Source organism: Girardinichthys multiradiatus, chromosome 19 (assembly GCF_021462225.1).
Source record: "Girardinichthys multiradiatus isolate DD_20200921_A chromosome 19, DD_fGirMul_XY1, whole genome shotgun sequence".
NCBI classification, from domain to species: domain Eukaryota; kingdom Metazoa; phylum Chordata; class Actinopteri; order Cyprinodontiformes; family Goodeidae; genus Girardinichthys; species Girardinichthys multiradiatus.
Genome location: NC_061811.1, coordinates 9,261,285 through 9,273,351, shown reverse-complemented (window position 1 = coordinate 9,273,351; position 12,067 = coordinate 9,261,285). Strand labels below are relative to the sequence as shown.

At 42.8% G+C, this 12,067-nt stretch overlaps 2 protein-coding genes across 2 annotated transcripts; one reads left to right on the top strand and one right to left on the bottom strand.

Annotated features, from left to right (window-relative positions):
* Window positions 1-2,902: 2,902 nt before the first annotated feature.
* fam241a (family with sequence similarity 241 member A) lies at window positions 2,903-4,969 on the bottom strand. The gene is made up of 2 exons (XM_047393179.1): window positions 4,704-4,969; window positions 2,903-3,976 (listed from the first exon to the last, which is right to left on the bottom strand). Exons 1-2 carry the CDS (start codon window positions 4,800-4,802, stop codon window positions 3,686-3,688), a joined length of 390 nt encoding a protein of 129 aa, XP_047249135.1. The 5' UTR covers window positions 4,803-4,969; the 3' UTR covers window positions 2,903-3,685.
* Window positions 4,970-6,985: 2,016 nt separating this feature from the next.
* Window positions 6,986-12,018, top strand: lrit3b (leucine-rich repeat, immunoglobulin-like and transmembrane domains 3b). The gene is made up of 6 exons (XM_047345963.1): window positions 6,986-7,125; window positions 8,126-8,500; window positions 8,592-8,677; window positions 10,467-10,760; window positions 10,841-10,900; window positions 11,086-12,018. Exons 1-6 carry the CDS (start codon window positions 7,028-7,030, stop codon window positions 11,403-11,405), a joined length of 1,233 nt encoding a protein of 410 aa, XP_047201919.1. The 5' UTR covers window positions 6,986-7,027; the 3' UTR covers window positions 11,406-12,018.
* Window positions 12,019-12,067: the final 49 nt, after the last annotated feature.

Here is a 12,067-nt window from a genome sequence, read left to right as displayed (position 1 = left end):
GGACTCTCTCCGTCTTCCCACAACAGATCTCCTAGCTCAGTGCTTTATTTTTTAGTTGTGTCTCTTTCCTGGTGGTAGCTATTTACTATGCTATTGCTGCCATTAACTATGTGCATTTATGTTGTCTTTCCATAGAAAGTTCTCCTGGCTCAGTGCTGCTTTGTTTAGCCATGGCTCTTTCCTGGTCAAAACAAAAACAAGACTACTGTTATTGAAAGTGCACCTTCACCTGTTTCATATTTGTCTCATCCATCACTAAGCGTCTGGTTCTGATAGTGAAAGTCACTAGTCAGTCAGTCATTTTCTACCGCTTATTCCATAGTGGGTTGCGGGGGAGCTGGTGCCTATCTCCAGCAGTCTATGGGCGAGAGGCGGGGTACACCCTGGACAGATCGCCAGTCCATCGCAGGGCAACACACAAACAACCATGCACACACTCATTCATACACCTAAGGGCAATTTTAGAGTGACTAATTAACCTAACAGGCATGTCTTTGGACTGTGGGAGGAAGCTGGAGTACCCGGTGAGAACCCACGCATGCACGGGGAGAACATGCAAACTCCATGCAGAAAGACCCCAGGCTGGGAATTGAACCCAGGACCTTCTTGCTGCAAGGCAACAGTGCTACCAACTGCGCCACCGTGCAGCCCACGGTGGCGCAGTCACTATCTCTCGGAAAATCTTGAGGATCACTGACATTTTGAGGTTGAAAAGATTTGTGCGAACCAAAGAGTTATTAATATTAGACTTGAACTTACAGCACCCCTATAGTTGTCCTTTCTTATCCAGCAGCACAGCTCAGAGGTTGAACAGGTTTGTGAAAGCAGAAAGATGTGGTGCCTTCACATTCCCTTGCTGCCACAAGCTTTTAACATTAATTTCATGTCTTTGGCCCACACACATAAAATACTGCATCCTTGTGGAAGTGGAAAGTAAGATGTCCTCTCATTTTTCTGCAAGTTAAAACCTGAAAGGTCACACGGTGGCACAGCTGGTAGCACTGTTGCATTGCAGCAAGAAGGTTGTGGGTTCAATTCCTGGCTGGGAGTCTTTCTGCATGGAGTTTGCATGTTCTCCCTGTGCATGTGTGGGTTCTCACCGGGTACTCTGGCTTCCTCCTGTTAGGTTAAATGGTCTCTCTAAATTGCCCTTAGGTGTATGCATGGTTGTTTGTGTGTTGCCCTGCGATGGACTGGTGACTTGTCCAGGGTGTACCCCACCTGTAGACTGCTAGAGATTAGGCATCAGCTTCCCTGCAACCCACTATGGAATAAGTGGTAGAAAATGACTGAAAGAGAGAAAGTGTTGTAAACAGTGGTGTTGGTTCTGGGGAAGATCTGAGGCATCTAACCCCAACAGCATGCAGTAGCTTGGACAAATGCCTCAGAGGTTTATTAGAGAAAATTAAAGAACAAATAGAATCATGAAGACAAAGAAACACAACATACAAGTCAGAGAGAAAGTTGTAAGGTCATAACACAATATCCTAATCTTTGAACATCTGAGCTCTGTTCAATTCATCATTCAAAAATGTAGAAAGGATGGCAGAATTACAAACATTCCAGGATATGTGTTTTCTTTCGACAAAACGCAGTCCTGGATCTAATGTTTTTATTTTTTCTGGGCTTCCTTCCTTTCCTTCCACCACCCAGCTAGTTGAGGCAGATGGCTGCTCATACTAAGCCTTTTCTGTCCTGTTACAAGTGAGGTTCCCCACAGTTGCTAAATGACAATGAAGTGGAAAAACAGGAATACATTTAATTGCCAATCTTACAAAAATATCAGAATCATCTTACATGTGCTAAAAGACATACAATTCTGAGATGATTCAGTACGGTGATCCAATATGCTTATCTGCTCTTGACAAGAGAATGTGTGGTCCCGTCGCTCTGATCCTTGAGTACACTCATTTTGGACAGGGGAAACCTGTGATCCAGATGGTGATGTGAGGAATTGAAGCCACACTGCATCAAAATTCCTCTCAGATCTTCAATTTCACTCCAAATCAAACTTTAATATGCATTCAAAAACAGTCTTATTTATGCTTGCGCTGGTGAGCCGTAACTATACATAAAAAGGCCTATAAACCAACTTAAATTAAGGTTTGCACATCTCAAGGTTTTCTCACCATTACATTGCTCTCCTGACTGCTCACCAGGGTGAACCACAGATTAAAACAGAAATTGTGACAAGGTGTGAGGCAATAAGACAGAGTGCTCTAATCATTTAAATACGTGGAGAAACTTCCTTTTAGTACTCATGCCACTACTGTGGCTACCAAACATGTTTTCTACTCTCAATCTCACTCACCAACACCTCGATTTCTGCCTCAGTGAAACTGCGTTTCTTTGCTCTTTTCTCTATGGTTGCCATTGTTAACCATGAAATAACATTATGAATCCACCCATTCATCCACACACTGACAGTGGTAAACTATATTGTAGCCACAGTTGCCCTGGGTGAAGTGTCTTGCCCACGGACACAACGGCTGAGATGGATGGGGCAGGGGTTCGAACCGGCAACCGATTACAGGACGAACCCCTACCACTGTCGCCCCTCATTGATCAGCTGGCTCATTTAAATACACATCGACATTCATGACCGTTTATGGTTAAATATGTGCGTGTAGAGGGCTGATCATGGGGCAGAATCTTGTCAGCAAACGTTGAGGTGCAGCTGTGATTCATAAAGGGCACATTGCTTGCTGTTATGCAGGCGCATGGATTTTCTTTGGCGTACGCCATTTCGTCTTTTGGACGTACGTACACTTTTAGTATAGATCCTACGTTTTTAAATGAGACCCCAGAGGTTGTGATCAGCAAACCTTTTAAATTCACATTTGACCCAACATCGCAGTGTCAGAAAATTGATGTCGTGTAGGAGAAATAAAGAGGTTTGGTGTTTTTCCTAAAGTTTGATGTTGAATCAGTTTATTTCAAAGACATTCAACAGAAAACCTCAGATTACTCAGCTTCAACATGAGTAAAACTTACAGATGGTATGAGGATATGTTCTGAGACAACTCAGTTTTAACTACTTGCAGTTTCTTCTGAAACTGTAAAAACACACTCAAAGCCACTTAAATCTGACGTGTTTCACCTCAATGGTGATCACATCTCAGGAGTTTTGGGAGAACGCTGAAGTTGTGGTTCTGCTGCTGATGAACAGGATAATGAGCACACCGACTGAGCCTGAACACCAACTGGACTGAATATTCCCTGCGTCCATCTGACTAATCACTGCAATCCTGCAGAGCTACGCTAACTTTGGTGATGGAGTCAGAAACTGACTAGGAGCTGAAGCTGAAGGCAAACATTTTACAAGAATCTGCTTCTATGACCAAAACAGATAATCAGACTGGCACGTTTAGTCATTAAAGAAGAGGCAGGAAATCATCAGGATGGTTTGGAGGAGCTGCCAGATAAGGAAATTATGTTCTTTGGCTGTTTATGATCAGAGCTCCTGTTAACTTCATAATTAAAGCAGAAACTGCAGTTTCACATACGGTTGTCCGGGGAACCCCAAATATTCCCAGACGAAGATTCATTTGCAACTTAAATAACTCGAAACCTCCATGTGATATGTCACAGATGCTTCACAAACATCTGACCTCCTGCTGATTACAAACCACCATCAGCATGAAACCCATCTGTACCAAAGGACCCAGCAGCATCGCTCTCAGAATCACTTCTGGATGTAGATGATGATGATGCACAGAGTTCCCACTAATCCCAAAGCCTGGAAACCCAGGAACCAGAGCAGCACCCAGAAGACCAGCACCACCACCGGCTCCACTGTTCTGTCTCCAAAGTACACCTGGGTGAAGCCCACACGCCGCAAACACTTGTTGATCATTCCAAACAGAGTCCCCATCTTCTCGCAGTCGTCCACCTGAGGAGCTTGGACCGCCGGCTCACGGAAATGGTGCAGTCCGGCGTCGACTGGAGGGCGTGCTCGGAACCGACTGGGACCCACCTGCAGGGACAAAGTTCATCTTGGTTTAATTCATAACAAACATCAATTAATAGATCATTGCCGGAGAGATGGGTCCAATTCAGACCCATACAGTGACGGTGGTGTTTCTGCACTAACTGGCTGGTGTCAGACCAGGAAGTGCTTCGGCTGCATTACACTCACTGATGATCCTGTAAATGCTGAATCATTAACTGGGTTTGATAGGACACTAAATGGAACTGATACATCAGAAGCGTTGACAGCTCTTACTGTTGGGACGTAGCTTCCTGTTTTCCCCAAAATCCCCACCCCCACTCCACAGATCCACCTGCGTTCCGGACCCCACCCTCCATTATTCTGATACGGCAACACCTGTCCAATGACACCACACTGATCAGTTTTGTGGACCTTCCTGACATTTATCCTACAACTATTACACCAAAAGGTATAATAAAGAAGCCGAACTGAGCTCAGAACCCTGCTGATTACGCATATTCCATCGGTTCTACTCAAACCGAATCGAACCGCTGATCTTTCACTCTAAAGGTCCAATCATCAGATTTTTGAACGGAGTTCGGACCAGTCCTTGTTGCTGCTTTTAGCAAAACTTTGAAACAGAAACCATTTCTGACGTTTTAACTCGGTTATCTTCTACGCAGACCCAACAACACTATCCAGCGGTTCTGGTGAGTTCCCCCGAACCCATAATCAGTTTAAAACAGCAGGTTTCGTACGGTGACAGATTTACCCGGACTGAGTGCTGCTCTCCATGGAAGGTCTGCGCCGGGCTCCGGCTCCTCTGGTCCTCCACAGAGGGTCCGTCTGCAGGCCCAGGTCCCGTCGACATGTTCGGGCAACAACTTCGAACACCCGGAGTGAACTGACCGGAGAAAACAGCCGGAGAGTCTGCCCTGAGTGGAAGAGGCGGTCCATTCCAGACACTGTGGACCAGAGCGCCCCCTTGCAGGCTGGGAGAGTCATTGCGTCTACAGATAATGTAATGATCCGGACTGGGTTCTGCTCATCCTGGAGAAGAGCAGACTTCTCCTGGCTGATACCTTTGTATCCCCTTTGTAAACAATGACTTTTGCTAAAGGATCACATCCTAGGACAGCTGAACATCGTTTCAGGTTAATCAGATTCATTTTAACTGATGGCAGGTGTGAACCCAAGGAGAATTAATGCTGGAACTAAATCAAACTGTGATTCAAAGATATGCGCACTTTTGCAACCAGATAATTGCAGCTATTAGTGTTTTATAAATGTTTTCTTCTGAAAAATTAATTAGTTTTTTTGTTGGATTATACAGAATATATATATATATATGAATAAACGTTACTGTGGTGTGTGTACACTTTTAATGTACACGATGTATGTTATGGTTTTGTCATTATTTTTATTATATATAATTATATAAATATACAATCAAGAGAAGAGCAGACTATATACATGTTCTGCTTTTAGTGGTTAAATTTCCTATTTTCTCATTTATATGTTCTTTCCTGGTTCTCCCCTGCTTCAACCCAGCAAAATGTAAGTTAGCCTTTATTTCTGTTAAATATGATGATTTTCTGCTCAGTGAACAAAATACTCATTTACCATCAACCATCTCAGATACTGGGAAACGTGATGCAAATTACTCCTTTGCATGTCACACAGAAACCGAAACTTAGCTAAAGCAATTTTAGAAAAAGTATCACATGTTTTTTTCAGCTATTGTAACAAGAATACATCTTTTTAGATATAGTTCTGTTCAGAAACAGTCTGGGCTGCAGCACCAGAGGCCTGGTCCAAACAATGGGCACTGGCACCTTCTCTGAGGATTAATGGGTCACAGCAGTTCCTACTCCCTGTTTTACTAAGCTCCCTGTGTTCACAAGGCTTGCAAATGTCTATTAAGTTAGGGTTAATGAAAATAAATGCTGAATTATAAACACAAAGAACTAGGAGGACATGTAGTCAGAAAGGGTTGCACAAAAGGCTAGACAGAACAAGGTGCAGAATAGTAGAAATCCAGACAAAAGGAGGTATAGATAGGAGGTGCAGAGGAGCTGCTGAAAGAACTAAGTGCAGATAGGAAAAGGTACAGACAGAAGGAGAACAGTAGGAAGTGTGGACATAAAGAGGTGAGAATGATGTGTAGCTGGAAAGAGGTGCACAAAAGGAAAAAGTGCAGGTGGGAAGAAGATACTGAGTAGGCGCAGAAAGGAGAAGGTGGCAATAGCAGAGGAGGTACATACCAAAACAGGTGCACAAAGGATAAAGTACAAACAGAAGGAGATTGTGAGGAGGTGCAGTAAGGCTTGAGGTGCAAATAAGAGGAGGTTCCTGAGTGGAAAAGGTTTAGACATGAAGAGGTGCTCAAATGAGAAAGTACAAATAGGAGGTGCAGATTGTAGAGGGTGCAGAGAAGCTGCAGAGAGGAAAGTGTGCGGACATGAAGAGGCACAGGTGATGTGTAGATAGAAAGAGGTGCACAAAACAGGTTTGTTAGACGCAGATAAAAAAGCTACAGACAAGAGGAGTAACAGACAGGAGAAGGTGGAGAGAAAAACGGGTGCAAAATCATATGCAGACAGGAGGTTTACAAAAGGAAAAGATGCCTAAAGAGGTGCAGGTAAAAGAGGGTGCGAAGGAGCTGCAAACAGAAGGAGATGCAGACATGAGAAGGTAAAAATAACAGAAGGTGGCATAGACAAGAGGAGGAGCAGATTGAGGAACCCAAACCAGGGGACAAGAAAAATAATATGTAAATAAAGCTTTGTATTTAAACAAGAAGAATAAAATAAAACAATACAATAACTGTTTTTATTGTGGTCACTCCTGATTAAATAATGCACTGAGAGGATGTAGAGTTTAATTCTCCTTGGGGCCCCTGCAGGCTATGGCGGGCCCTCATGGTGTGATCTGCCACTCTTGCACTGAGGTGAGGGATTACAATCCCGCTCGTAAGAACTGTAATCCCAGCTAATCTGGGATTCCTTTACATTCTGCACTATGCACAAATCTGAGGACTGGGGAAGTATGGAGAAGCAGAGGACGTGTGTGAGCAGAGGAGCCGTTTGATGCGAGATGTTCCTGCTGGTTCTCCTTCACATCATGCAGTCATCTGTGTTGACCCGTTCTTGCCCAGCTCTCTGTGTCTGCAGCAGTGGAATGACAGAGCCCAGGTAGTTTTTCTATTAATTTCTATGGTTCTGTGTGCAGCTGACTGGTATTGTTTTCTGGAGGTTATATTACCTCTCATTTAATAAATCGGGTTCATTATTAAACCATCCAAAATTTTCAAGGAACACTTGAGAGTGCAGACTTTGTGTGTGCTCTTTTTAATAGTTTGAATTGTGCTGTGCTGCTTTTTCCTCCCATAACAGTCCATCAGCACTGCACGATGGAGCAGTAATTAGCACTGTTGTCTTGTGGCAAAAAGATCCTTGGTTCAGATCCCATCTTTCTGCCTGGAATTTGCATTCTCTGCCTGTGCCTAAGTAGGTTCTCTATGCCTTCTCCCCACAGTCCACTGTTAGGTTAACTGGTCTCGGTAAATTGTCCTTAGATATGAGTATGTTTGTTCCTGGTTGAGTGCCTCTGTGATTGACTGGTGACAGCGCCCCCCATCCTGTAATTTTTGCAGTTTATTTTCTGTTTCCTGGCAGTGTTTTTGAGTTCCCTGTTTCTACCTCAGTTCTTGATTTTGCTTCTTTCTTTCAGAACTCGACCCTATAACTGAATCAGGCCACCATTAGACCACCTACATGAGAAAAGCTTTTTTCTGTTTCTGAATTGTTTTGGCTGGGTCTTTTTTCTGTGTTTCTGCTTCAGTTATGGTTTTTCATGGTTGTCTTTAGTGAAATCTTGTTATTAAATCATTAAAGCCTGTATTTGCGTCCTTGGTAAAGTAACCAGACCAAAGAATTATTGTTGAGGCGTGCATTCCTTTAGCTTTAAAGAGTGACAACTTCAGGGCTTCAGATACAAACTGTTTCTACATCATTAAACATATTGTTCTGAAAGGGATTTAAATAAAAAAAGACAAACCTCACTATGTATTGGTGGACAACAAATTAAGTACAATGACAAAAATTTCAATGCTATATTTCTACACACAGAAATGTAGCTTTAATTATCCTGACTTAATAAATGTGTGGGTCTTTCGTTTTTATGTTTGGGCAGGTTTGTTCAGTGCAGTGACCCTGGGATGTCAGCGCTTCCTGTGAACGTTCCAGCCGACACAGTCAAACTTCGTCTGGAGAAGACCTTGATCTCCAGGGTGCCCCGAGCAGCCTTCTACAACCTGTCGGAGCTGCGCTTCTTATGGTTGACCTACAACTCCATAACATCTGTCCACCCTAGCAGCTTCGTCAACCTGAAGGCTCTGAGGGAGCTGCGTCTGGATGGAAACCTGCTGGCAGCCTTTCCCTGGGAGGGGCTTAGAGACATGCCTCGCCTCCAGACTCTGGGGCTCCACAACAACCGTCTGTCCAGCCTTCCAGCACATGCTGCCCTCTTCCTCCCCAACATCACCTACCTGGATCTGTCCAGCAACAAGTGGGTCATGGTGCTACATATGAGGCTGTAAACTTGAATTCAGTGTTGATAGGTATGCCTCACCTGTTCGCTCATGTTCTCCTCTCCTCAGGCTGACCATATTACCAGCTGAGCTCTTAGACCTCTGGTTTCCTCTTCCAGAACTACAGGAAGGACCAGTTCAAAGAAAGATCTTAGGCAAGTATGTAAGGCAATTGATCATTTCTGCAGTCCTAGTCCTAAAGACTCTTTGATTCGCTTTCTGGGTTTGCAACAGTACAATCTATCACATCAGATGAAGATGTGCCACGTTAGAAGGTGTTCAGTGGTAGGATACCACCTACAGCGTTTTGTGCGGTCCTTTGAGCAGTCTGAGAAGATTTAGTCTCTATTAGGCTCTTTAAACACTCAGTTAACCACAATATGTCTACAGATACATAACCTCATTGATTTACTGAAATGAATGCATTGAACCAGGTCTTTGCATATATAACCACATTAATAGTCTAAACTCTGTCTTTCCAAACTCCATCAACAGATGAGGAGCACTTTAGTGTCTCTATCCATCACCATCTCCGGTTTGTGTGATGATCAGAGGACAACCTCTCTGACAAATCTTCTCACTGTATGCTAACTCACCCCCACAAGCAGTTTTTTGAGAGGAGGATGCATGTAGGGTGATCTGGTGAAGACATCTATGCCTACCTTCTTGTTTTAATCTCAGAACTTTGTTAGTTGCCAAGGTTTTAATTCCTCCAACAAGGTGAGAGCAGTGAGGTTTAGGAATGATCCATCTGTCTTCATTTAATGCACATTTCTCTCTCAGTTGCTCCCAGTCCATATCGCCACCCGGCTGCACTGCATTGTGTGACTGAACTCACCTGGTTCCCATCTCACCGATCACCTCCGCATCACTTATAAGCCATTTATTTTCCTTCATTCCTTGTCAGATCCTTCCAGTTCCTGTCCCCCTGTTGACGCTCCAGCTCACCATTGTTCAATCTGTTCTTATTGTGTCTCCACAATATGTGTTAGTTTTTCTTTTAATGAATTATCTCCATCATCATGAGGTTTCCATTCTCCTGTTCTGCATTTGGGTCCAACTCCACCCCAAACCATGACATATATAGACTCCAATATACGAACACCCCCACTAAGATTTGTTAAAATGCTCCTTAGTAAGTTGCACCTCATCAACCTGCTTTTTGAAGCCATCACCAAACTTATGGCATAATACTTTTTTTGATATTTAACCCCTTTTGGTAGAATTGGTGGAGATTATTCAAATTGGTTGGTTTCCTGGCATGAATCTGACTTTGAAGCATAGTCTACAAATTTTCAGTAGGGTTGACGTTGGAACCGATCCCGAAGCTTAAGGTTAGCCTGCTTCATCCATTCCAAAAACAGTTTTGATGTCTGTTAGGGATCTTTGTCCTTTAGGAACATCCAACTGCATCCAATCTCCCTCCGATGAAAGGATACTTAAAAAACAACCCAACCTGCCATGAACTGGAACACCAGTGCCACTGTCCAGTTTTACATCACTGTGGACATCACTGAGAGAGTCCTGAACCCCAAAAGAAGAACCTGCTCAAAAATCCACACCTTGAAGCTTGACTCAAATTCTGGAAAAACGTTTTCTGTTTAGATGAAAGAAATATGGAGCTGTTTGGCCACGATGACAATAAGTATGTTAAAAGGAGTCAATGTGAGGTTTTTATAAAAACACTGCCAAACATTATGGTTGCATGGATTAATGAAGAAGAATGTAAAAGAATAACACTACCTCCAAATTCTTAAACCTCCAGACTACCTCAAATTGGACACAGTTGGGTTTTCCAACAGCACAATGATCCAAACTCACCTAAAAACCAGCTTCTGGTAAATGTTTGGAGTCTGTAGGTACTGAGTAAAGGTGTCCAGTATTGGATCTGAAGAGTCACTGACAAACAGATCTAAAACAGATCAAAATTTGCTTCCTACCCAGGTCTTCATGACAACCCATGGCTTTGTGACTGCCAGATATCAATGGTGACATCATTATCCATGTCCCTGGGGAGCCCGGTGGTTCTGATGGATCAGCTGCTAATGTGTAGCAGGTCTGTGGGTCTGTCCGGGTTGCTGCTGACACAGGCCGACCTCTCTCGCTGTATGAGGCCCTCTGTCCAGCCTGCAGCCACCAGGGTCACCTCTCCACTGGGCAGCAATGTGATTCTCCGATGTGATGCAAGTGGGTACCCAACACCAACCCTGACCTGGATTAAAACCTCGGCTTACACTGGTAATCAATGCAGAGCCACTCTCAGGTACAATCATCTGAGCTACAGCAACATCATGCAAAGATCTGATTTTTCTGAACAGATTGTTGTCAGCAAGACCTCCTGCAGAACTCTGAACAGCTTCCCAGGATTTTGGAGAGCTGTAAGTTGTCTCTTGATTGAAGCGTAAATATTTCACCATCATTTTGTCCCGTTGAATCTGTGTCTCATTATATGCATGTGTTAAACTTTAGTTTATACTCAACCTTTTACCCTTAAAATGCTGTTCTTTCCTAAAATAAGATGTTTTATGTGCTTCCAGCTCTAACTTTTCACCATATATTTCAGTTATGCAGGAATCTCCTCGAGTCGGTGTTCGCTGGTCGATAATCAGTCTAAATGGATTATCGTACAAGGATGCTGGGGAATATCGCTGTCAGGCACGAAACATGGCTGGAATATCCGAAGCTCCAATAAAACTCAAGGTTATGGGCATCACAAGACTGTCTCGTGTCCCAAAGAAGAAAACACAAAAGACTTTGTCCAAATCATCACCAAAATACAGAAAGCCTCCCCGAACTCCTGCCACCAAAAGCCTCAAAGAGAAGGAGAGCCAGAAAACTACAAACATTCCACCACTTTTTCAGAATAACGCCCAGGAAGTTTAAAAACTTCACTCCGAAAGATTTCAAGAAAACAAGGGTTTCATTTTTTTACTTATTGCACCAGGTCTTAACGAAGACATTCTAACAACTCCACAATGTTGAAGAAACAGATGAATGTGAATCACTATGAACCAATAAATCTGATAATTTTCAGTCTCTAGTTGACAAATAGAAATCAAATCACACTTTTTCCATAAATAACAGCAGTTTCAGTTTTCAGAGCTCTTTAAAACGTTCTGCATAGCTGTTCATATCACTTATTTATAAGAAATAAACTCAAATGTGTGATACAGAAACTAAAATGTTTCATCTTTTACTTTTGTTAGATATTAGAGAAGAGACCAGAGATTACAAGACAGGTGTCTAAGGCAGGGGTCTGCAGCCTTTACAACCCGAGACATTTTTGCTCTGAATCCAGCTACTTAAAACTTGTTTAGAGCCACAAATATTACATGACCTTTTGAAAAGCACGTTCTATGGGAAATGTTTTGTCATTTTTAAAAATCACAGATTTATTTTTATTCTTAGGTATAAAGAAAGATATTTTTGATAAAAAATTATGTAAAAACTAAGCACATATTTCCAACCTAATAACAAGAAAAATGGATCTCAAAAATATTACTGGTACTTTTAGAACCATTCTGTTGTGTTAATTCATGCAGTTA

Excerpts from the sequence above, each read along its gene's own strand:
- fam241a (XM_047393179.1), bottom strand. The coding sequence starts at position 4,802 with ATGTCGACGGGACCTGGGCCTGCAGACGGACCCTCTGTGGAGGACCAG. Across the intron at positions 3,977-4,703 it reads GAGAGCAGCACTCAGTCCGG|GTGGGTCCCAGTCGGTTCCG; the intron begins GTAAATCTGTCA and ends TTGTCCCTGCAG.
- lrit3b (XM_047345963.1), top strand. The coding sequence starts at position 7,028 with ATGTTCCTGCTGGTTCTCCTTCACATCATGCAGTCATCTGTGTTGACC. Across the intron at positions 7,126-8,125 it reads AGTGGAATGACAGAGCCCAG|GTTTGTTCAGTGCAGTGACC; the intron begins GTAGTTTTTCTA and ends ATGTTTGGGCAG. Across the intron at positions 8,678-10,466 it reads AGTTCAAAGAAAGATCTTAG|GTCTTCATGACAACCCATGG; the intron begins GCAAGTATGTAA and ends CTTCCTACCCAG.